Genomic DNA, 22,342 nt, shown 5'->3' on the forward strand with positions numbered 1-22,342 from the left:
GAGCAGTATAATATTTTTAGGGAGGGGAAAATAAGGTAGAAAGAAGGGGACAGGGAGATGGAATTCCATATTTGAGAGGGAAGTAGTAATTTCTCTGATGGTATTTATATAAATACACAGGATTAAACTTTAGCGACCATGAAACAGGGCCACCTCTGGAGCGAGATGCAGTGGTTGCTTAACAGTGCACAGCAATGCTACACAACAGTTACGGCAGCAAGTGAATGTTATACCTAGGGCCCTACCAAATTCACAGTACATTTCACTCAATTTCACGGTCATAGGATTTTTAAAATCATAAATTTCATGATTTCACCTATTTAAAGCTGAAATTTCAGTGTTTTGATTGCAGGGGTCCTAACCCAAAAAGAAGTTGTAGGAGGGAGGGGATCGCAGGGTTTTTCTAGGGGAGGTTGCAGTACTGTTACCCTTACTTCAGCGCTGCTGCTGGTGGCAGCACTTCCTTCAGAGCTGGGCAGCTGGAGAGTGGAGGCTGCTGGCCGGGAGCCCAGCTCTAAAGGTAGAGCTGCCGCCAGCAGCACTGCAGAAGTAAGGATGGCATGGTATGGTATTGCCACCCTTACTTCTGCACTGCTGCTGGCAGGACGGTGTCTTCAGAGCTGGGCTCCCGGCCAACAGCCGCTGCTCTCTGGCTGCCCAGCTCTGAAGGCAGCACAAAAAGTACGGGTGGCAATACTATGAACCCCCTAAAATAACCTGGCAACCCCCCTGCAACTCCTTTTTTGGTCAGGATCCCCAATATGAGAAATGCTGGTATCCCCTATGAAATCTGTAGAGTAAAAGCACACAAAAAGACCAGATTGGGCAGGGGGGGGAAGGGGGAGATGAGATTTCACAGTTCGTGACACATTTTTCATGGCCACGAATTTGGTAGGGCCCTAATTAGATCCAGCTGAGAAACTACAGTAGCTATTAAGCAGATTACTTACCACAGTTGCCATTTGGCAGCGAACCAGGGTTAATCTCCCTATTCTTAAAAAAGAGACTATGATATTTTTAAAAAGATGAGAAGTAATCAGAACTAGGGTTGCCACCTGCCCAGGTTTTCCCAGAATTGTCCCTTTTTGACGCAGATGTCCTGGGAAATCTGTAAGAGTTTTCAGTACACATTGTCAGCTGTCCAATTTTAGTTTTTTGGGCTCAGGATCATCCTGGAAGTCTTTTTTTTCTTTTTTATACCTCAGGGGGTGACAACCCTAGTCAGAACCTCAGTTATATCTGATCAGAACGACAGCACTTCCAACATCACAATGTCATTCAGTACATGCTAGGCCACCAGTTCAGTACTGATCCAAAAGGGAATTGCCAACATCTTCCTGCAGTCAAGATATTTCACTGAGGTCTCCCATGCAGGCCATGATCAGGCTCAATGCTATTTATCAGTCCCACAAGGACCAGCAGGTATAACTAAGTGCTCAAACTTAAGCTACAGTTCTTGGGTCCACCTTTTAAAAAGAACATTGAAAAGTTGTTGGTGTAGAAAAGAAAAAAAACCATCTGAGGGCTGGAGGAAATGAGACACTGCAAGAGCTCAATCTGTTTAGCTTATCAAAAAGAAGATGACTTAATTGCTGTGTATAAATACCTTCACGGGGAGAAAATACCAGGTACTAAAGGGCTCTTTAATCTAGTGGAGAAAGGCATAACAAAAACCAAAGGCTAGAAGTCAAAGCCAGACAAATTAAAATTAGAATTAAGCACAATTTTTCTAACAGCGTGGGTGATTACAAGCTGCTAAGAATAGTAGTAGATTCTCCATCCCTTAATGTCTTTGGATCAAGACTGGATGCCTTTCTGGAAGGTACACTTTAATCAAGTAAATTTGAGAACTGCTGGACTAGGCTCCCCTTCTTTGGGTCTGTAGTCGCTTATGCCCTCCCCTCTACACCACTCCCAAGTACCTCTACTGCCATCCAGCTCTGAAGGCAGAGTGGAGAGCAACGGTTGCTGGCTGGTTGCCCAGCTCTGAAGGCAGCATCACACCAGCAGCAGCACAGAAGTAAGGGTGGCAATGTGAAAAGTGCCATTCGTCAATATCGCTTTTCACAGCAGACTTAGCATCCCATTGCCACCTGACCTCTGCATTACTTCTGCCACCCGGGGGCTGACAGCCAGAGTTCTGCCGCCTCCAGGTGAGGAATTCGGGGGGGGGGGGGAAAAGAGACCAAGCAGCAAGGCTCCAGCTGTCTCCTTTATCCCCACCTCCCGGTTATGCATGGCCCTTCTGCATGAGCCCCAGCCACACAGGGCTGGCAGCCAGAGCTCTTCCAAAAAAACCAAAACACACACACACAAAACCGCGCACACAGGTCACACATCCTTTGACACATTCCTGTGTCTCCCTCGGGAGGCCCACCCCCCATAGTTTGAGAACCACTAACTTTGGGCAAACAAGTTTCTGGGGTCAATAAAGGCTTAACTGGATGAAATGTAATGGTCTGTGTTATACAGAAGGTCAGACTAGATCGACTTTCTCAGACTGTGGGTCGGGACCCCAAAGTGGGGTCACCAGGGCTGGCTTAGATTTGCTGGGGCCCAGGGTTGAAGCCAAAACCAGAGGGCTTCAGTTCTTGGTAGCGGGGCTCAAGTTATAAGCCCAGGCCTGGAGGCCTTGGGCTTTGGTCCCACTCAGGGTGGGTGGGGGGCTTGGGCTTTGTGTTCCCCGGGCAAGGGGGCTTGGCCAGGCTTGGCACTCTTCAAGTCCTTTCTCCTGGGGTCGTGTAGTAATTTTTTTTTTTTTGTCAGAATGGGGTCACGCTGCAATGAAGTTTGAGAACCTCTGGACGATATGATCTCACGGTTCTATCTGGTATTAAACTCTATAAATCTAAAAACCACCTTTTCATTCTACCTAGTTCCCCTTTGGGAAGGCCACATGGTTCTTTCAGAGATTAATCAAATTTTGTTATGTAATGCAAGCATTATCTGTAAGACATGGACCACAAATGAATGGATCAGAATGTAGCGTTTGACTCAATTTATCTATTCACTTTATAACTACAATAATGACTGTGGCATGTCGTTTCAATGAATTCCTGCCAAAGACAGCAGCATGCATTCCCTGTTCAATAAGGAATTCTAAATTTAAAGCAGTATGCAATATGATCAGATACTTGCTTCTATGGAGAGGCTGTTCATATGTAAGAGATGCTCTGTATTTAATATCAGAATTAGTACTTCACATTTTAGGCACCCTTCTTCAATTGTTTAATTGGTATAAGAGAAGTATATGCGGGTAGGAAGGAGTTTCTGACAAACTTCCCCTTCCCATGCTCCCCACTTCGCAACCAACTATGTTACGCTCCATGTGCGTCAAAGTTGAGAAAGAATCGCTGATTTCCCCCTCTGAATGCTCCCAAGCAATGAAAGCAGGGGGTTGGCAGGACTCTGATCCCTACATAATTTAGAAGTTTGGGATAAAATAGGGAAGCCACTGGGATCAGAGTATAGAATGAGCTGTTTTAGGGGTTCAATGAGAGAATCTGGAAAATTACTGGGGGTGTAAAGGAGACAGCCTGTAGGGGACCTAGGGTCATTTCTCATGCTGTTCTTCCTAGTTATTCTTCCCAATTCTGCCCTTTTCATATTTTGTCCCTTCCAGGTCCCGTCCCACACATCCTTTTCCTGCACCAGAAAAGCACTTTTGCTCTAGTATGTCCAATTTCTACTTTATATTCATTTGCATCTGATATTCTCAATCTCTCTCTCTAGCCTCAACTGCATCATATTTCATCTCATTCTGATTCACTTCCAACATAATTCCTTTTTGTCTCCCCTTCCCTCTCTTTTGTGGGCCACATCCAATGCCCACAGAAGTCCATCAGAACATTTCCATTGACTGCAGTGGAGTTTGCATCATTCGCATTACCTTCGAAGTTTCTAGCTTCTTTTAAGTGTCCCTTTATGTGAAACATGATCATTACCACGCTCAAGTAGTAATTTATTTCCTTGTTATCTTCACTTTTCCCAAGTTATGTTCTCAAAATCTTATTTTTGCAGGATATTCACTTTACTTTTGCCATAAAAACAGAATTAACATAATATACATTTCATACAGCTGTTCGTGACATCTAGAAATTTTGCATCAAATAGCAAAGAACATACTTTGAAGTGGAAATTTCCCATTTTCTTTAAAGAAGATGGGTTTGCTAATCTTCCATTTGTAGTGACCTTAAACTAAGAGCACTGGGATGCTGCATCTCCTCTAATGTGGTATCAGACTACAATAATACTGTTTACATTTCAGCCATATTTTTTTTAAATCATTATATTTAAGCACAAGCTGACTATCTGAAACTGCCCAGATCATCACAAAATATTCATAGCTAACTCCAAGCTTGTAGTTTTTCAGTTAATCTGACAGACGATTAATGCTTTTTGCTGTACATTTGTAAGATGCTACTGTGTAATCGAAAACAAGCACGCATAGAACACAGCTGTTGAATTTTAAGAAGTTTTGTACGTGTCAAACAGAGACATTAACATACTGGTTTAATTAATGAGTACTAACTTTTCACTCAGAATTTATGGATAGGAAAATAATCAAGACTGAGAATTTAAAATTTGTGCTAACCAAATAAAGCAATTTAATCTGTCCATTAGTATTTATATGCCTAAAAGACCTATATTGATGCATTTTAAGGATATTTTAACCCTCACAAAAGTTAATCTCAGTTTTCTGAATTTGTCATAACAACCTTGAATCTCTTCCCCTTAAAGATAAATATTACAATAGGGATCTTTCATCACCTGATCACACAAGTATGTAACAAACAGCTATATCCTACACTATTTTATAGTTCTATAGTTCCTTCAGTCTGAAGATTGCAAATAATTTAACAATGATTTAGCCTTGAAACATCCATTATGAGATATCTAACTATGGCACCTATAAAAGAATAGAAAACAGCACAGCTTCTTTCCATTATTCCAGTGTCATAGTAACACTGTCTAGGATGGAGGTAGCTATTGTATTAAGTTTCAAAATATGTTGTATTATATTACCCCCAGTACTGCAAAGCTATCTGGGCCAAAACTGGCCCTGAATCCAAACCATTTTTAAATTTAGGGAAAACAGACTTCAAATTTGAACCCGATTCTAAATCTGTCCTTATTTTACAGGGTCCGAGAGAATAGAGACTATTTTCTGATTCCTTTCTGGACATAGCTGAAATTTCATTTGAAGTCTCATGATATGAAGTTTGGAGAGTTTGATATGATCAAATCCTAACTCAACCCCTAGCCAGTAAACACTACTCATCTGCACTGTATATAATTATAATAATAATTATAATAATAATAAATAATAATACATGAGTTGATATTAATTGGCACAGAATATTAATGAAAAGTCTGATAGGAGAAATGTTTGGGCCTGACTTTAAAAAAAAAAAAAAAAAATCTGATATGGTCTAAAAAAAAAAAAAAATCTACAACACAGATAAAAAGCCAGCCCTCCAGGGCGACCTGCTCATATTACCACCTCTTGGTACAGTGACTGAAATCACAGGCAGGCATGTTACTAAATCATGTTGCATCATTTCTCAGCTCTTACTGCATACCGTGGTCTCATAAGAACACAAGATACTGCTATACCAAGACCTGCTCTCCAAGTCCCTGACCCTGCATACCATAACCAAGGTTTTCAGAGCATGGCTCAGTATGGAGAGGTATGCCAAACACCTGATTCAGGTTGCCTTGTCACAGAAGCCCCAAAATAGCTTTGCAAAATGAGTTTCCGAGCTACTTTGGGAGAGTAAGAGAAAGGGAAGAGTAGCCTTGGTTAAATAAACTCTATGTATCTTACATTCTACTATTCCTGATTTTTAAAATTCTGTCTTTTCTCCTTCTTTCTATCCAAGTCATAAAGTCCAGCATAAATTGAGAAAAAAAATTAGCATATTTTACTTACCACATATAGTTGCCGCCATATTATGGACCACTCTCGTAGTGTTGTGGTAACTTCCTGAATCAATGGGAGCTCACTAGGTATGACTGTTTCATGCTGTCTAAAGTTTGCAAAAACAAATTTTGGTAGAATAGTAAAATGGTTAATATAGTCCAATTTGTAGACACGATTGGTTATTGCTAAGTTTCAAACTCAATTCCATGACAACAAGGTTCAAAAGAAAATACAAACATATTACAAGTTATACAGTATATCACTATATGCCAGAAGAAATGTGGCCTATTACACAGCTCTGGACTGGGATTCAGGAGACCAGGGTTCCATTCTTGACTCTGCCACTAGCCTGCAATGTGACCTTGCACAAATCTCACTTCACGTCTTTCCCTCAGTTTCCCCATCTATAAAATGAGGATAACAATACTGATCTACTGATGAAAAGCACTATGTGAGAGATAAGTATTCTTTCCACAAATTTTAACATTCCACGTGTATCACACTAGTTACTTCTTTTGTAAAGTATTAATGTACTAATTTTGTAGGAACTGACTGGGGGAAAGCCAGTTATGTGGCATGTATGACACCATGCCATTATGATTGATCTTTTAGCAAAATACTGTTTTTACACAGGAAAAACATGTTTTGTAGGTCTTCACCACTGGTGTCTCTAGATGACTATTTTAAAATAGTGCATCATCCAAGTACGGAACAACAGTTAGCTCTTTTAGCATGCCAAAAGTGCAGCACTTAGTGGCAGTTTTCTAATCAGCCAGGAAGATGCCATTATACAGTAATCATATGATTAGTAGTTTTATCATTTACATATTTAAGAGGGTTAAAAAAAGATCAGGCAAAAAGGAGGAAATATTTTAATTCTTTGCACCAAAGTTCATATCTGGCTAGTCATTCATCAATTCCACTCAATATTACTTTTGTTTCACAAATATCTTTTTTAAATCATCTTCTATAACAGTATTATGACCTTTATTACACATGTACAGTAACTTGGTAACAAAGTTCAACTTCATACATATCAATGTAGCACTGTTTCATTAGTATAAATTGCTTTTATATAATAGCTCAAAATGTCTGCAGGCAAGTGAACTCAGGACAGTGGAATGTACACAACACCACAAAACTTGGCACTGAGATTCACCAATGGAGATGACCATCTTTTGTAGAAATGCTTCTCGGCAACGAACGACAGATACCTTACCATGAGGAGCTAAGTTAACTTAGCTTATTCAAGGAAAGATCAATAACTGACTTGATCATCATCTACAACATTTCCCAAACTTGGGACACCACTTGTGTAGGGAAAGCCCCTGGCAGGCCGGGCCGGTTTGTTTACCTGCCCCATCCACAGGTCCAGCTGCTTGTGGCTCCTACTGGCCGCAGTTCGCTGCTCTAGGCCAATGGGAGCTGCTAGAAGCGGCGCGGGCTGAGGGACGTACTGGCCACCACTTCCAGCAGCTCCCACTGGCCTGGAGCAGTGAACCATGGCCAGTGGGAGTGTGACTGGCCAGATCCACGGACGCGGCAGGTAAACAAACTGGCCCAGCCCACCAAGGTCTTCCCCTGCGCAAGTGGCGCATCAAGTTTGGGAAACACTGATCTACAAGTTCCTACATAACGAGAATATATCTGTTCTTAGAGTCATCCTTAGCCTACTAGAGCAAGGCATAAGATCCAATGGCAGGAAACTGAAGTCAGAAACAATGAAACTGAAAATGAAACAACTGCTCAATCGTCAGGGTAATTATTAACCATGGGAGTAGATTATCAAGGAATGCGATAAACTCTCCATCATTTGGAGCGTTTAAATCAAGACTAGAAGCTATCATGCTCAGTGCGGTAATCAATGGATGAAAATCTATGGCTTGTGGTACACAGGAGGTCAGACATTTGTTCCTAATGGTTCCCTTCTCACCTTTAGATCTATGAATCAATTTTGAAGTGTTCAGCACATCCTTTCATTAGCCAGTAGGAAATGAGGTATTAGCCTATCTCATAAAAGCACACAGATTATATTTCCACAAATAGGAAATTTTATTCTTGTTAAACTTCAAGTCTCAACTCACCCTTTTCCTTCAACTATTGCTTCTTTAAGCTGAATATAGGAAGCAGGAAATATGCCCTTTGCGGGGGGGAAAAAGAGTTTGTCTGGTTACTTATATATATACACAAAAAAAAAAAAAAAAAAAAAACTTACATACATTCAGACTAATTATTATCTAACAAATAGCTACACTCTGTTCTGCACAGAATTTTTCATATTCTATTCAATAGCATTAAATAGAAAGGCTATTTTATGAATGTCTTAAATCTGAATTTGATTTTGTATATGTATTTTAAAACCATTATGTCCCTAACTTCATATATAATCTTTATAAAACTGCATTATACAGCAGAGGTAGCTCCTTAGTTAAAGTACAGTGGCCTGGAAGGAGATGCACTTCCCCCTCTGCTCATGTATCTACTGCCTCAGGTTCCCCAACTCACTTCCCAGAAGAATGCATATAGACTCATGGGCTAAATCAGATCCCCTCACTAGGTCTGGTTCATTAACAAAAAAGTTCAACTCAATTCAACACAAGAAGTGGCATGGGATGTGCTAGCCATGGCTTCACGCCTCCTCCATTGGCCTGGGACTGCAAACCACAGCCAGTGGGAGCCGCGATCAGCTGAACCTCCTGACGCGGCAGATAAACAAACCTGCCCAGCCCGCCAGGGAGCCACGTGCTAGAGGTTGCCAACTCCTGATCTAAGCTATGTTTCAGATCTTACTCAGTACCAACACTAATAAATATGGATAGATTTTATTTTACCTCAGCAAGTTTTCCAGTTATCTAGACTAACTCTCAAAGGTAGAGAAGCATAACTGAACCAAATTTTGTGCAAAAGCTGTAAAATTCTGTATTCACGCATACATTAACATTAACTTTTTATAAGTTGGTGCCACTTTAACATAACCTCCACACAAGTTAATTTAACTGAGGGATCCAAGTTACAGCCCTTGAGTGGTTAACTTTCTTTTTAACCTCCACCTCAATCCTTTGAATATGAAACACATTAGATACACAAGAGGGATGGGGGAAAGGAATGAATAACATAGTTGAAGAACAGACTCAGAAAGGAGGAGAAAATGCCAAATGCCAGGGGAACAACCAAGAGACACAGGTCAGAGGAGAGAGAGTTTCAGCAGGTCAAGGATGGGATGTGCAAGCAAGAAAAGGGTCAGCTGCAAAATCCAGACACAAGCCAAGAAAGCAAAAGAAACAGAAAGCCCAGGGTATTGTAATAGGAAGAAGTTCTCTCTCTCTACTTAGCTTCAATCCTTAAGAAAGCAAAGGGGTGGAAATGGAATGAGAAAGAGTAAGAATACATAGGTATTAACACTGTCAGCATTCAGAAGCTTTTCTACAGGGAGCCATACAAATACAATCAATCAAGATGCACTAGCATTAATTTAGGAGAGGTGAGTCTCCACCACACCAACACCCAATTAAAAACGGATTCTGCAGGAATTCCCCATTTTAAATATAGGAAATCTCTCTCAAACCAGTAAGATTTTTCAAAACAAAAGAAGATTTTTAGGACTTGCTACACTTAGCAGCAGTCAGATTAATACAGCAGCACCTGGAATTATTTTCAGTCAACTTAAAAATCCACTACTTAGAATTTAGCGAAGCACATTCTTGAAGTTTTACTTCAAATGAATTTAACATAGCACCCCAAAAGAAAAACAACAAAAAGGAACAGAAAAATCAAAAGGTTAGGATATGGGAGAGGCCTACCACAGAATTCAATACGTAATTACTTTAGTTACTTTTAGACATGCAGAAGGATATGCAAATAAAAGGAGCTCAAAGTTCAGTTCTGTATGCAAATATCTATTTCTAAACATTTTTATTTTAAAAAGGTAAAAATCAAGACTATAAATCTTTAATTCTGGTTAAGTACTATTATAAAATAATCCTCCCTCCAAAAAATAGAATTAAAATGCAACATTATAGGCAATAGTTCAGCTGTTTCCTTTTTTGTTTTGGAATGTCTGCCGTCAACAGACATTTTATGCTCAGTTCAAGCCAACAACAAGGCAAAATTGCATTGCAGAAAGCAAGATTACTCCATCTTTCACAGAGAATGGCTGAAAATCCCAATGCTATCACTTTGCAAGATGCAATTGCATTTTATGAGTAATTCAGTATTTAACAGAACATGAAGCTAATATTAGCATAACAGATCAACTAGATTTTAAGTTATATAAAAGTTCTTAGTTGACTTTTTAACAAAGTTCCAATATAGAAATGAATCTGACATATGTTTATAACAAATATTTGTTACAAGAGAAAATGAATTTGAACTGGGAATAGAACATTTACCTTTTTTGATTTTTTTCTTAATGTGTAACCTCTGTACCAACCTAGAATAAAGTTATGAAAAGTTTATTAACACACTGCAACAGATTCTCCTTTGGAGTTGGATAATATCTTAGCTTTCTTTCTGTCCACAAAGATTTTCTCATTGTAGCTGAGTTTCAATTCTCCGTAAAATTGATAGCTCAATGTTCATCTTCACTTAAATCAGCTTCGCTTAAATTGGTATTTCCCAAATCAAGCTAACCCATTTTAAGTGCACATACATTAAAAGTTTGCACTAGTTTAGCTAGTTTGCTTTAAAATTGATTTAGCTAAACCAAAGGTAATTCTTTCATTTAGATCAGCCCTTTGTCATCAAATCAGGGAACAATACCATGCAATTTAGGATGCTATTCACACACCACGAACAATAAATAGGCAAAGACCCAGATGAAGCAGATAGTTTGTGAACAAATTACTGGCTGAAATGTGTTTTCATAAAGCATCCGAACAACTTCAAGCAAACAATCAGAAAAATCAACGTTTATGAATTATTCATGAACTGGAAAAAGGGTTACGTGTGTTTGTTAATTTGTTCACAGGGTGGCCCCGAGCACCCTGCTAGGGCATTGGTGCAATAGAGTGTCAGAAGGAAGAGCCCCACCGACTGTTAGTTAAACAATGGACTCAGCAAGACAGAAACTACAGAGCAGCACATTAACAATAACTGCTTAGGGGTCCAGCAGCCACAGAAAATACAAAACCTGTGATAAGTTCTGTAATGACTGAATGGATAGTTAAACGGTGATGCTCTGGGGGATTTGTGTTTTACCTTTCAAAAGTAAAATTTATGTTGGTTCTCCAGAGTTCTGTGTTAAAGGGCCTGAAGCCCTAGTTCAATGCCAGCCAGCACGGAAGCTGGCATCCCAGCTCCCTCCCCCCCGCCCCCGCCTCATTCTATTGTAGTGCAATCATTCCAATCCAATAAGACATTTCTCACACTCACAGAGGCAGGTGGCATGCCAGGAAAATATGGAGGTAATCTCTCATTTATTGTGCCCCCAGTTCACTACACAATCAGCATTACCGCTTTTATTGTTTCTGAGACCATTCTGTTTCTTTGTGACTGTTTAATTAAAAAATCCCACAATACAGTCATTCGCTCCCAAAGAAGGTGCTGTGCCAGGCAGACCAGCAGGCATCTCTCATGCACACTGTCCCCAGTTCAGTACAAGTTGGCTTGCAAACCTGTCTCATGACTATTCTGTATTTCAGTTTATGTTCATATTGGTTCTCTCGCACCCTCTCACTCCTGCCTTGGAGAACCCACAGTAAAATGGTTCTGCTCTCCAGTTTTATAAAGACAGTAGAGCGCAGCAAAAGATTTTGTTTGGATTTAGTACAAATCTACCTCATGGACTGTTCCAATAAGTCAAGGAGCTCATGCTTGCACAACAGCCTGTCTGCAAATACTAGGCACAGTTGTCCCACCTCTAAACCTATCTTCCCCACAGTTCAACACATGGAAGATAGAAAAGTTAGCAGAGGGAAGGGTAGAGAAACAGACCACCACCACCAGTCAATCCCCCTTCCCAGATTTTGACTTCTCACCGAAGTATTGCCTCCTACTCCCATCTCTCATAATGTCTGTGGCTAGTAAGTGTCACAGCCTAGCTATTTGGGGTCTAGTAATATTTCCTAACCCTATGTAGGGGTGGGTTTGTGACAGGGGCAGGGGCAGAAGGGAGAAGAGAAATGGGATATATTAGAGAGCTAAGTCTAGTACAGAGATATACCATAGGTATCTTTCCACTCTGGCTAGCAGGCTTAGACTGCAGGCTACTAGGTGTTGGGGGAAGAGATCAGGACAAGACTACTCGGTTTTGATATGTGACTGTTAAAATGATTCGTACAGCCCGTAGCACAATGTGGTTCTGGTTCATGACTAGGGGTCCTCTGCACAATGATAATAATACAAATAAAAATTTCATGAAATGCTTCCTTATACAAACAACTATGGAAAGATTTGTTTCTCCATAATATTAAAGATTGAAGCAACACTCCTGGTATCACACTGATTTTATTTTTATATTACATAACCACACTCTGGGTCAGATCCTGGCCCCCCACTCCATCCCCTTTCCATTGGCAGAGAACTGTCAAAGCACCAAGTGTGGTCAGGGAATGACTGGGTGATTCAGAGATGGCTTAGAAACCTATTCCTAGCAGGCTGAAGCATGCTGTGCTCTGGCAATTCTGAGCCAATGGAACAGCTTCTAGAGCCTGCTGAAGTGGGGATAAGTTTGAATAGTCCTGATGCTGCTCTAACTTGCACCAGAGCCGAAATGGTTCCCAGTTGTTACCAGAACTGAAGTGGGGAGAGGAAGGGAACATGGCAGAAAACCACCAATGCACCCACCTCCAGTTGCGGAGAGTACAGATGAGTAACTGATCTGTGGAGCCCTTCATTTTCGGTTTTTATTTTATTTATTTTTTTCCTGGGTTAATCTGTGTTTATTACTAAAACAACAAAAATAAGTTAAAAATCAGTGGAAAAAAACCATCAGTAATTTTTCTGGGTAAGTATCAGGGTTTATTCTGGTGGACGGAAGGACAGGAGGAAAAAGTATTCAGTAGATTAATGCTTTCATGAATGGAATTCAATGTGGTTTGCTGCAGAGTTAAAACAGAACTCAAAACACAATGCCACCTCTGAGTTTAAGAAAACAATATATCTCTAATCCCCAAATAAAATTTTTCATTTGAACAAACAGTTTATTGTTGTAGACTTAGAACTATTAGCCTATAAATATTTACATTTAATAATTGGGCCGCACCACTTGCAGCGCATACACTGAACTTCATCCTTCACTCTTTTGTTTAGAAAAAAAAAACTTTTGAATACTTCCTTGTGTTCTGAAACATATTCTGATACATATTTTAGTTTTCTTTCAATTTTAGTGCATCAGATTTTTAAACCGTTATCTGGTAGCAGGTTGAAATGTGTACATGGTGGGAGTGAAATTCATCAGTATGTTTGGATGCGCATGCACATCAGAGCTTGCCTGTGTGTCTGCTAGCTTATTGTATGTATATTCTAGACTAATACATAGCCTTACTTCAACAGTTACCTTTGTATATACACACAGACTAACGTATTGTCGTAATACATATATCTCATGCAAATTATTGTATTTTCCTAATAAAACAAAGATATTTTTTATACATTTGAATGATACAAAAGTAGAGTGAAAATTGGAAAAAAATTGATTTAAACTGAAAACGAAGGGACTTACTGATCTGTTAACTCTTCCGGGACTTATTTAGACAAAGAACTACTCCTAAACAACAGGATTTGTTTACTACAGTTCACAGTCTATTTGGAAGTGATCAATAGAGGGTGACATGGTGTAATGGTGATTGCAAACAAGCAATATAGTTCAAAGGGTATATCGAAGTAAAACTAGGGTTGCCAACTAGGATTGTCCTGGAGTCTCAGGAATTAAAGATCAATCTTTAATTAAAGATTTTCCATATGATGAAACCTCCGGGAATACATCCAACCAAAACTGCCACCCCTAAGTAGAACATAAGATACTCATGTGACTTGACATGCATACCAGAATCTCCTTTTCCAAACAGGGCAGTGGGTGAGATAATTCATTGGCCAGATTATATCTAGGCAGCCTTAATTTGTGTCCCTTTACATGTATGCAGGATAATCTTTAATTACTTGATCATATGCTATTTTTTTCCACAAGACCCCTGCCTCATTAAGTGCACAGAAAGGACTTGCTCTGGGGAATGAATCCAGGTTCTGTAATGAAGGAGACTGTTGTCTATAAGACCTCTGCTTCATTTGTTACAGAACTTTTAAGGTATGTAGTGAATGAGGCAGATGATTGTAGAAAGGGAAAGAATGGTCTCATGGATAACGCAATTTAATGCTGTCCTGGATAACTGGATTCGATCTCTACTTCTGCCACAGAGTTTTTATGTGATGCTGGGCAAGTCACATAAACCGAACATTTCACAGAGGGGTCACTCACTCTGTGCTCCTCATTTTCCGGGTTCTGAACTTGATACCCAGGGTCTGATTTGCTAAATTGCTGAGCACTCACAATTCCAACGGAAATCAAATGGAGTTGTGCTTTGAACATACATGCATGCCCACATCCCTACACACACAAATGCCGCCCACTCAGACGCTATCTATAGCATACTATGTAATACAAAATACTCTGAAAAATCAGGTCCCAGTAATCTCAAATTGAGTATCCCAAGTAAAGGGACGCTTTTGACCATACAATCTTTGTGCCTCAACTCCTGTTCTGTAAAATGGGGATAATACCATCCTCTCACCTCATAGGAGTATTCTCAGTATTAATATTTGTGAAACACACCGATTCTATAGTGATGAGCACCAGATAAAAGTTCATAAAGAAATTAATAATTTTGTCTTCAGAGCAGGGCTTGTTTAGCATAACACGTGGGGCCACATGCTGACTGATGGTAAAACGAAATATTGAATGGCTGCCCATTAAGTGATCCTTGTCCATCCTGTACTCTGAATGAGACAGGGATTCTATGGAAAAAAAATAGTACATGACTGTGTAATTTAAGACTACTATTGCATTTGCACGGGGGGGCCAGATTAAGCTTGCACTGGCAACATTAACTCTGGCATTTCCTAACTTCTGAGTGCTTGATTTTGCAACCTTAATATTATTTTTAATGTAGCTTACTTTGTGTGCAATTAGATTTAATTTAAGATGATACTTTGCTCAATTTAGAAACCTGATTTGTTTTTTGTCTAAAGCTGTGATGGCAAACATTTACCCTCAAGTGGCTAAATGAAGACGACGACCATCCTAGAGAAATTACAAAATTTCTTCAATGGACTCTTTTATTGGCACTTTGTTTTAGGCAAGTATCAGTAATGGGAAAACTGGCCCAAGCCTCAAATGATTTCTGAGTTGACCTGGATTTTGAAAATTTTTTAATTATGTTGTGAACTATGCCTAAACTTTTTAGAATGTCCCATGACCAGTGTTGTAAGATTTAATTTATGTTTAGGTCTGCGTCTAAAAGAATCTCAAGTGAGAAAAACCTAACGTGCACACACACTATATTTCAGTAGCCCACTCTGCAGAACATTAAATGATATACAATCCCAGTACTGTACTCTGTCGTAAACAGTGCCTTCTCTTTGCTACACAGTCATCTAAATCAAGCAGGATAAATATCCCCTAAAAACTTGAAATGGCCATCACCATTACAGGTGAACATGAGGCAAGGCCCCCAAATCAGATTAAACCAGTGGTTCTCAGACTTTTGTACTGATGACCCCTTTCACATAGCAAGCACCTGAGTGCAACTCCCCCTTATAAATTAAAAACACTTTTAACATCGTTACAAATGTTGGAGGCAAAGCGGTGTTTGGGGTGGAGACTGACAGCTCATGACCCGCCATAACCTCGTGACCTCCTGAGGGGTCCCAACCCCCAGTTTGAGAACACCTGGATTAAACTGATTAAGACAGCCTTGTTTTGAAAGGCTGATATTCCAGCTGAATTCTGAAAAAGAAAATGCAAGTACTGCAATGTCGGATTTAAGGAAATACTTATAAAGCTAGAATAAAGAGACCTGAAAATATCCTGTATCTATTACTAGGATGTTCCTTTTATAGTGCTGCCTTCCAGAATTTTACAACAACATACTCAATGAAAACAATATCAGGAATCAATTCCATGAAAGAAATGGTTTTGGAATTCCTTCCTCACCTAAATCAGTTCCTCTTGAGGCCTGAATGACCTGTGGAAAATATTAGGCCATGAAATTTAGAGGATTTATATACATTTCCTTTTCAACAGTCATTGGATTTAATGGATAATTTCCACTGGCTGTTTGTTGGTTTGCCCATTACACGAGAGTGAGATTAGGTTAATAGCATGAGAACCAGATAAAATATAGATTAGAAAAGTGTCAGGTGTTTTGTTCTAGGAAATATTTCTTCAGACTACAGCCCTACTTTTCTCTTGTATCAGGAAAAATGCATGTAATTGCATAGGTTTGCTTTATTATTATTATTTATTCCTTTAACATTTCAAATTACAAATGTGGGAGGGAATTTTCTAGTTGAAAAAATGTCTCTATGCTTCTGCCTAAATACGAAAGCATTAAACTTGACTTTTGTAATTTGAGAAGATTAATTATTCTCTCTGATTAAATTTTAAAATTTAGTCTAGTGCATTCCTGAACAGTGTGGCTTCCTTGAAGGGAAGAGAAATTAACTTCAATTTTGATGGTGAATTTGTGTTTCATGCTCTAACCCACAGCGCCTTTCTAAAAATTATAGCAGGGTACATGCTGTTTGCAGCAAACTTAATAGCCTTGGAAGGATGCACATAGAAAATTACGTGTAGGTTGACTTGAAGACACTTTTTTTTTTAATTCCAAAGGAACATTAATATCTTGCTATAAACTACATATCCAAGAAAAATATTCATTTTAAGCGATAAAGAAAAAGTCAAATATTATTTCAAATATAGGTGGGAAAAGTCGTTAACATTTTAAATACTGTAAAGAAACAAAAAGCAACTCTAGTGATCCAACTTAATACAGCCTACCAAACTGATTTAAATTAGATACATACAAGTGGCTCACATAAAACAGTATCCATCAGTTCTGTCCTTCAAGTTAGCTTTTTATAGCATCCCTATCTTACCTTCCCTCCTCCCTTTCCCTAGAATATTGAGTGGGAAGGGCTACACAGATAAACCTCCAAAACAGATGGATGATCATTTATTGTGGTGGAGAAAAAAGATAAGTGTTTTAGAGCTACTTGTCCAAAACTCAGATTCAAAATTAGAATACTTGTAAATCTTTGCTGATGGCTGTTGAAATGAATCTTCCTGGCAAGTTATTTACTATAAAAAAATAATTAATTTTTCACAGTAGGAAAGATATAGTATGGTTTTGTCAGCCCTGGTCTGAAAAGGAAACAGAGGAAAATATTCCAAAGCATGGAACAGTAGACAGGAAAATGGCAACATTCACAACTTTTTAAACAATGTTAGATGTGTCTTCTTCTCTGTACCTTTTAGATGAAACCATGAGACAGATAGAATCTTCTGTCCCATAGTTAACACCCAGTGACCAATCTTACGGCAATGAGAATAAGGTTAAGTGGAGAAAGCGGCTGTTTTATCAGATCAATGAAGAGCAAATCAAGGGAGGCTCCACCTTAAAAACAACAACAAAAATCTAGTCGTTAAATGATTAATGCATCTGGTTATGAGGAAGATTTGCTTCCAAAGGAGCAAATTTGGACATGGAGCCCCCACTAGCACCACAAAACCTTGTTTAAAAATGGGATCATTGTAACTCAAAATGAAGCATATTAATGGCCGCTTCAATAAATGGAATTATAATTTCTTGTGCTTGCTCCAAATTCTTCATTTGACTATCCTCAGCACCTTCACCCATCATATCATTTAAGGAGAAGAAGAAAAAATGCTGGACATGATTTTAAAACGGGGTGGGCAAACTTTCTGGCCTGAGGGCCACATCTGAGTATGGAAATTGTATGACGGGCCATGAATGGTCACAAAATTGGGGGTTAGGGTGTGTGAGGGCTCCAGCTGAGGGCTCTGGGGTGGGGCTGGGGACAAGCGGTTGGGGGTGCAGGAGGGTACTGAACTCTGGGATTAAGAAGTTCAGAAGGCGGGAGGGGGATCAGGGCTGGGGCAGGAGGCTGGGGCACAGGAAGGGATCAGGCTCTGGGCAGCGCTTACCTCAAGCAGCTCCCAGAAAGAGCAGCATGTCTTCCCTCCAGCTCCTACATGGAGGTGCAGCCAGGCAGCTCTGCGTGCTGCCCTATCCGCAGGCACACACACACCCCCACAGCTCCCACTGGCTCCAGTTCCCAACCAATGGGAACTGCGGGGGCAGCATGTGGAGCCCCCTGGCTGCCCCTACACATAGGAGCCGGAGAAGGGACATGCCGTTGCTTCCTGGAGCCAGGCCAAGTGGGGCAAGACCCCGATCCTGCTCCCTGGTTAGAGTGCCGGAGTGGGGCAAGCCCTAGACCCCACTTCCTGGGGGAGCTTGAGGGCCGGATGTGGCCCCCGGGCCATAGTGTGCCCACCCCTGTTTTAAAACACAGTCTGTAAGCAACTGCATAGCTATTTTGTGTGCAATTACTGATTTGTATCCAAATGACCAATTCCTTTACCATGCACAATTATCTAATTTGCATATGCCATTACGGAACTCTGCATGACTAACAAAAAGAAACTTCAGACCAACAAATTGTAAAGCATCTCCTGGCACACATGATCAAAATATAGTACAGACTGAGGCACATTAGGATGAGACTGATCCTCCTATGGATGACTGCAAAGTGTCATTACAGATAGTGCAACTTAACCCTTTTAATCATTTTTCCCTCCCAGGTCTGAATCTGTATTGCTAGACTGAAAAAGATCATGGAGACAGAAGCTGGAGAAAGAATGCAGCACAGATATTAGAAAACAAAAAAACAAAACCCAAGCCTAGGAAAGCCCTCAGGCAATACGCTTAAGTGAGGCCTAGACACCCAAGTGTCTGACACCTTATGAATGTGTATAGTATTTTATAATAATAAATTAGATATAAAGGGATCCATGCAATAATGTTTATTAAGAGTGCAAACGTGAAGACAGCAACAGCAAATCATAACATTCACATGTTCTAAGGGGGGCTAGGAGTGGGGAGCCAAGGAGTTATATACACAAGATATTAATAACCTTAAGCATACAGCAGGATTCCAGAATAGTGTAATTTAGTCTGCAGGATTAGTTTAAAAAAATCAAACAGAGATGATGATGGGCGATCACTTGTTACTCTGTATGATCATCTTCCTTGGGAGTTATGGGTCCTATTTCCCAGTACAGAGGATGAGTAATGATCAGGCATGGTAGGAATCAGATCAGCCTTTAAAGGAACATTATTTTATTTGAACTTCTTTTTAAACAAACCCAGCCAGCACTGTTGAGGCCTAATAACCATTAGATGTGTGTGTGAAGGTCATTCTATTACCCGGTCTAGGGAAAAGTGCGTCATCTCAATTGTCCCATTTCATTTGAAGCATGTAGGAGGTTCAAAAAGTATAAAATTTTACACAGCTACGATAGACTGATGCTATCTGTGTCACAAGCCAAGCATCACTGTTATTCACACATTAGGAAAATTCATCCATTATCATAGAATCATAGAACTGGAAGGGACCTGAAGAGGTCATCTAGTCCAGTCCCCTGTACTCAAGACAGGACTAAGTATTATCTAGACCATCCCTGATAGGTGTTTGTCCAATCTGCTCTTAAAAATCCCCCATGATGGAGATTCCTCCACCTCCCTAGCAAATTTATTCCAGTGCTTAACCACTCTGACAGTTAAGAAGTTTTTCCTAATGTCCAACCTAAACCGCCCTTGCTACAATTTAAGCCCATTGCTTCTCGTCCTATCCTGAGAGGTTAAGAACAACAATTTTTCTCCCTCCTCCCTGTAACAACCTTTTATGTGCTTGAAAACTGTTATCATGTCACCCCTCAGTCTTCTCTTCTCCAGACTAAACAAATCCAGTTTTTTCAATCTTCCCTCATAGGTCATGTTTTCTAGACCTTTAATCATTTTTGTTGCTCTTCTCTGGACTCTCTCCAATTTGTCCACATCTTTCCTGAAATGTGGGGTCTAAAACTGGACACAATACTCCAGTTGAGGCCTAATCAGCACGGAGTATAGCAGAAGAAAAGACGGTTACTCACCTTTGTAACTGTTATTCTTCGAGATGTGTTGCTCACATCCATTCCAGTTAGGTGTGCGCGCCGCGCGTGCACGTTCGTCGGAAACTTTTTTTACTCTAGCAACTCCAGTGGGCCGGCAGGTCGCCCCCTGGAGTGGCGCCGCCATGGCGCTCAATATATACCCCTGCCGGCCCACCCGCTCCTCAGTTCCTTCTTGCCGGCTACTCCGACAGTGGGGAAGGAGGGCGGGTGTGGAATGGATGTGAGCAACACATCTCGAAGAACAACAGTTACAAAGGTGAGTAACCGTCTTTTCTTCTTCGAGTGATTGCTCACATCCATTCCAGTTAGGTGAATCCCAAGCCATACCTAGGCGGTGGGGTCGGAGCGAGAAGTCGCGGCATGGAGCACTGCAGATCCGAAGGCCGTGTCCTCTCTTGACTGCTGGACCAGGGCGTAGTGGGAAGCGAAGGTGTGGACCGATGACCAGGTCGCTGCCCGACAGATTTCCTGGATGGGCACACGGGCGAGGAAAGCCAGCGATGACGCCTGCGCCCTGGTAGAATGCGCAGTCACACGGCCCGTAGGGACGTGGGCCAAGTCATAGCAGGTCCTGATACAGGACGTTACCCATGAGGATAACCTCTGGGAGGAGATAGGGAGCCCCTTCATGCGGTCCGCTACCGCCACGAAAAGCTGGGGGGATTTGCGGAAGGGTTTGGTCCTCTCCACATAGAACGTGAGAGCCCTACAGACTTCAAGCGAGTGGAGCTGCTGCTCCCTGCCTCAAGAGTGAGGTTTCGGGAAAAAAACCGGAAGGAATATCTCTTGGTTGATGTGGAAGGTCGAGACTACCTTGGGGAGAAAGGCAGGGTGTGGCCTCAGCTGCACCTTATCCTTGTGGAAGACTGTATACGGGGGGTCTACCACAAGAGCCCGGAGTTCCGACACCCGCCTAGCTGAGGTGATAGCTACTAAAAAGGCAGTCTTCCAAGAGAGATAAAGTAGGGAGCAAGTAGCTAACGGCTCAAAGGGGGGCCCCATGAGCCGAGACAACACCAGGTTAAGATCCCAGGTTGGAGCAGGGAGTCGGACGTTAGGGTATAAACGTTCCAGCCCCTTAAGGAATCTAGACACCGTCGGGTGAGAAAAAACAGAGCGACCATCCCCACCCGGGTGAAAGGTGGAGATAGGCGCCAGGTGGACCCGCAATGACGATATCGCCAGACCCTGTTGTTTGAGGGACCAAACGTAGTCTAAGATATTGGCCACCGAAACTTCCATAGGGCGGAGACCTCTCTCCACGCACCAACAGGAGAAACGCTTCCACTTGGCCGAGTATGTCGCTCTCGTGGAAGGTTTCCTGCTGCCCAAAAGCACCTCCCGCACCGGTGTGGAGCAGCGCAGTTCAGAGCCGGTCAGCCACGCAGGAACCACGCCGCTAGGTGCAGCGACTGCAGGTCCGGGTGACAGAGAGTCCCGTGCTCCTGGGTAATCAGGTCCGGGTGAAGGGGCAGGGGAACTGGGTCGGCTATGGCCAGGTCCAGCAGCATGGGGTACCAATGTTGCCTGGGCCACGCCGGGGCTACCATGATCATGCGAGCCCTGTCCCTGCGCACCTTCAGAAGGACCCTGTGGACCAGAGGAAACGGGGGAAACGCGTAGTACAAGTGGGTCGTCCACGGAATAAGGAAGGCATCCGCTATAGACCCGGGCTCCCTGCCCTGAAAGGAGCAGAACGCCTGGCACTTCTTGTTCCCCCCGGACGCGAAGAGGTCCACACGGGGATAACCCCACCTCTGGAAGATGGAGAGGGCGACGTCCGGGCGAAGGGACCACTCGTGCGATAGGAAGGATCTGCTCAAGCGATCCGCCAGCGTGTTCCGTACTCCGGGGAGGAAGGAAGCCGTGAGGTGAATGGAGTGGGCTACACAAAGGTCCCAGAGTCGCATCGCCTCGTGACATAGGGGAGAGGATCTGGTGCCGCCCTGCTTGTTGATATAGTACATGGTCGTTGTGTTGTCGGTAAACACCGCGACACAACGACCTCGAAGCTGGTGACCGAATGTTTGACAAGCAAGGCGGACCGCTCTCAACTCCCGCATGTTGATGTGCAACCTCACCTCCTGCGGGGACCACAGGCCCTGCGTTCTCAGGGTTCCCAGGTGGGCCCCCCAGCTGAGATCTGAGGCATCCGTTGTCAGGGACACCGAGGGCTGAGGTGGGTGGAAAGGGAGCCCCGCACACACTACGGACTGGTCTAGCCACCA

The 22,342-nt window shown here is 41.8% G+C and overlaps 2 protein-coding genes across 5 annotated transcripts in view; one reads left to right on the top strand and one right to left on the bottom strand.

Moving 5' to 3' along the window:
- DOCK1 (dedicator of cytokinesis 1) overlaps positions 1-22,342 on the bottom strand; it is a 620,463-nt gene that overhangs the window by 542,016 nt on the left and 56,105 nt on the right. For 3 of the 4 annotated variants that reach the window (XM_050959274.1, XM_050959273.1, XM_050959277.1), the window contains exons 3-5: positions 10,312-10,352; positions 8,008-8,063; positions 5,933-6,029 (exon numbers count right to left, since the gene is read on the bottom strand). In XM_050959274.1, coding sequence (XP_050815231.1) covers positions 5,933-6,029; positions 8,008-8,063; positions 10,312-10,352 — 194 coding nt within the window. Of the gene's footprint in view, positions 1-5,932; positions 6,030-8,007; positions 8,064-10,311; positions 10,353-22,342 lie in introns of those variants that run through there. The other variant, XM_050959275.1, reaches the window with a different exon arrangement.
- The window catches only part of LOC127054057 (uncharacterized), a 511,088-nt gene that overhangs the window by 362,259 nt on the left and 126,487 nt on the right, over positions 1-22,342 (top strand). The gene's annotated exons all lie outside the window — the stretch shown is intronic.

This window comes from Gopherus flavomarginatus, chromosome 6 (genome assembly GCF_025201925.1).
Source record: "Gopherus flavomarginatus isolate rGopFla2 chromosome 6, rGopFla2.mat.asm, whole genome shotgun sequence".
NCBI lineage: Eukaryota > Metazoa > Chordata > Testudines > Testudinidae > Gopherus > Gopherus flavomarginatus.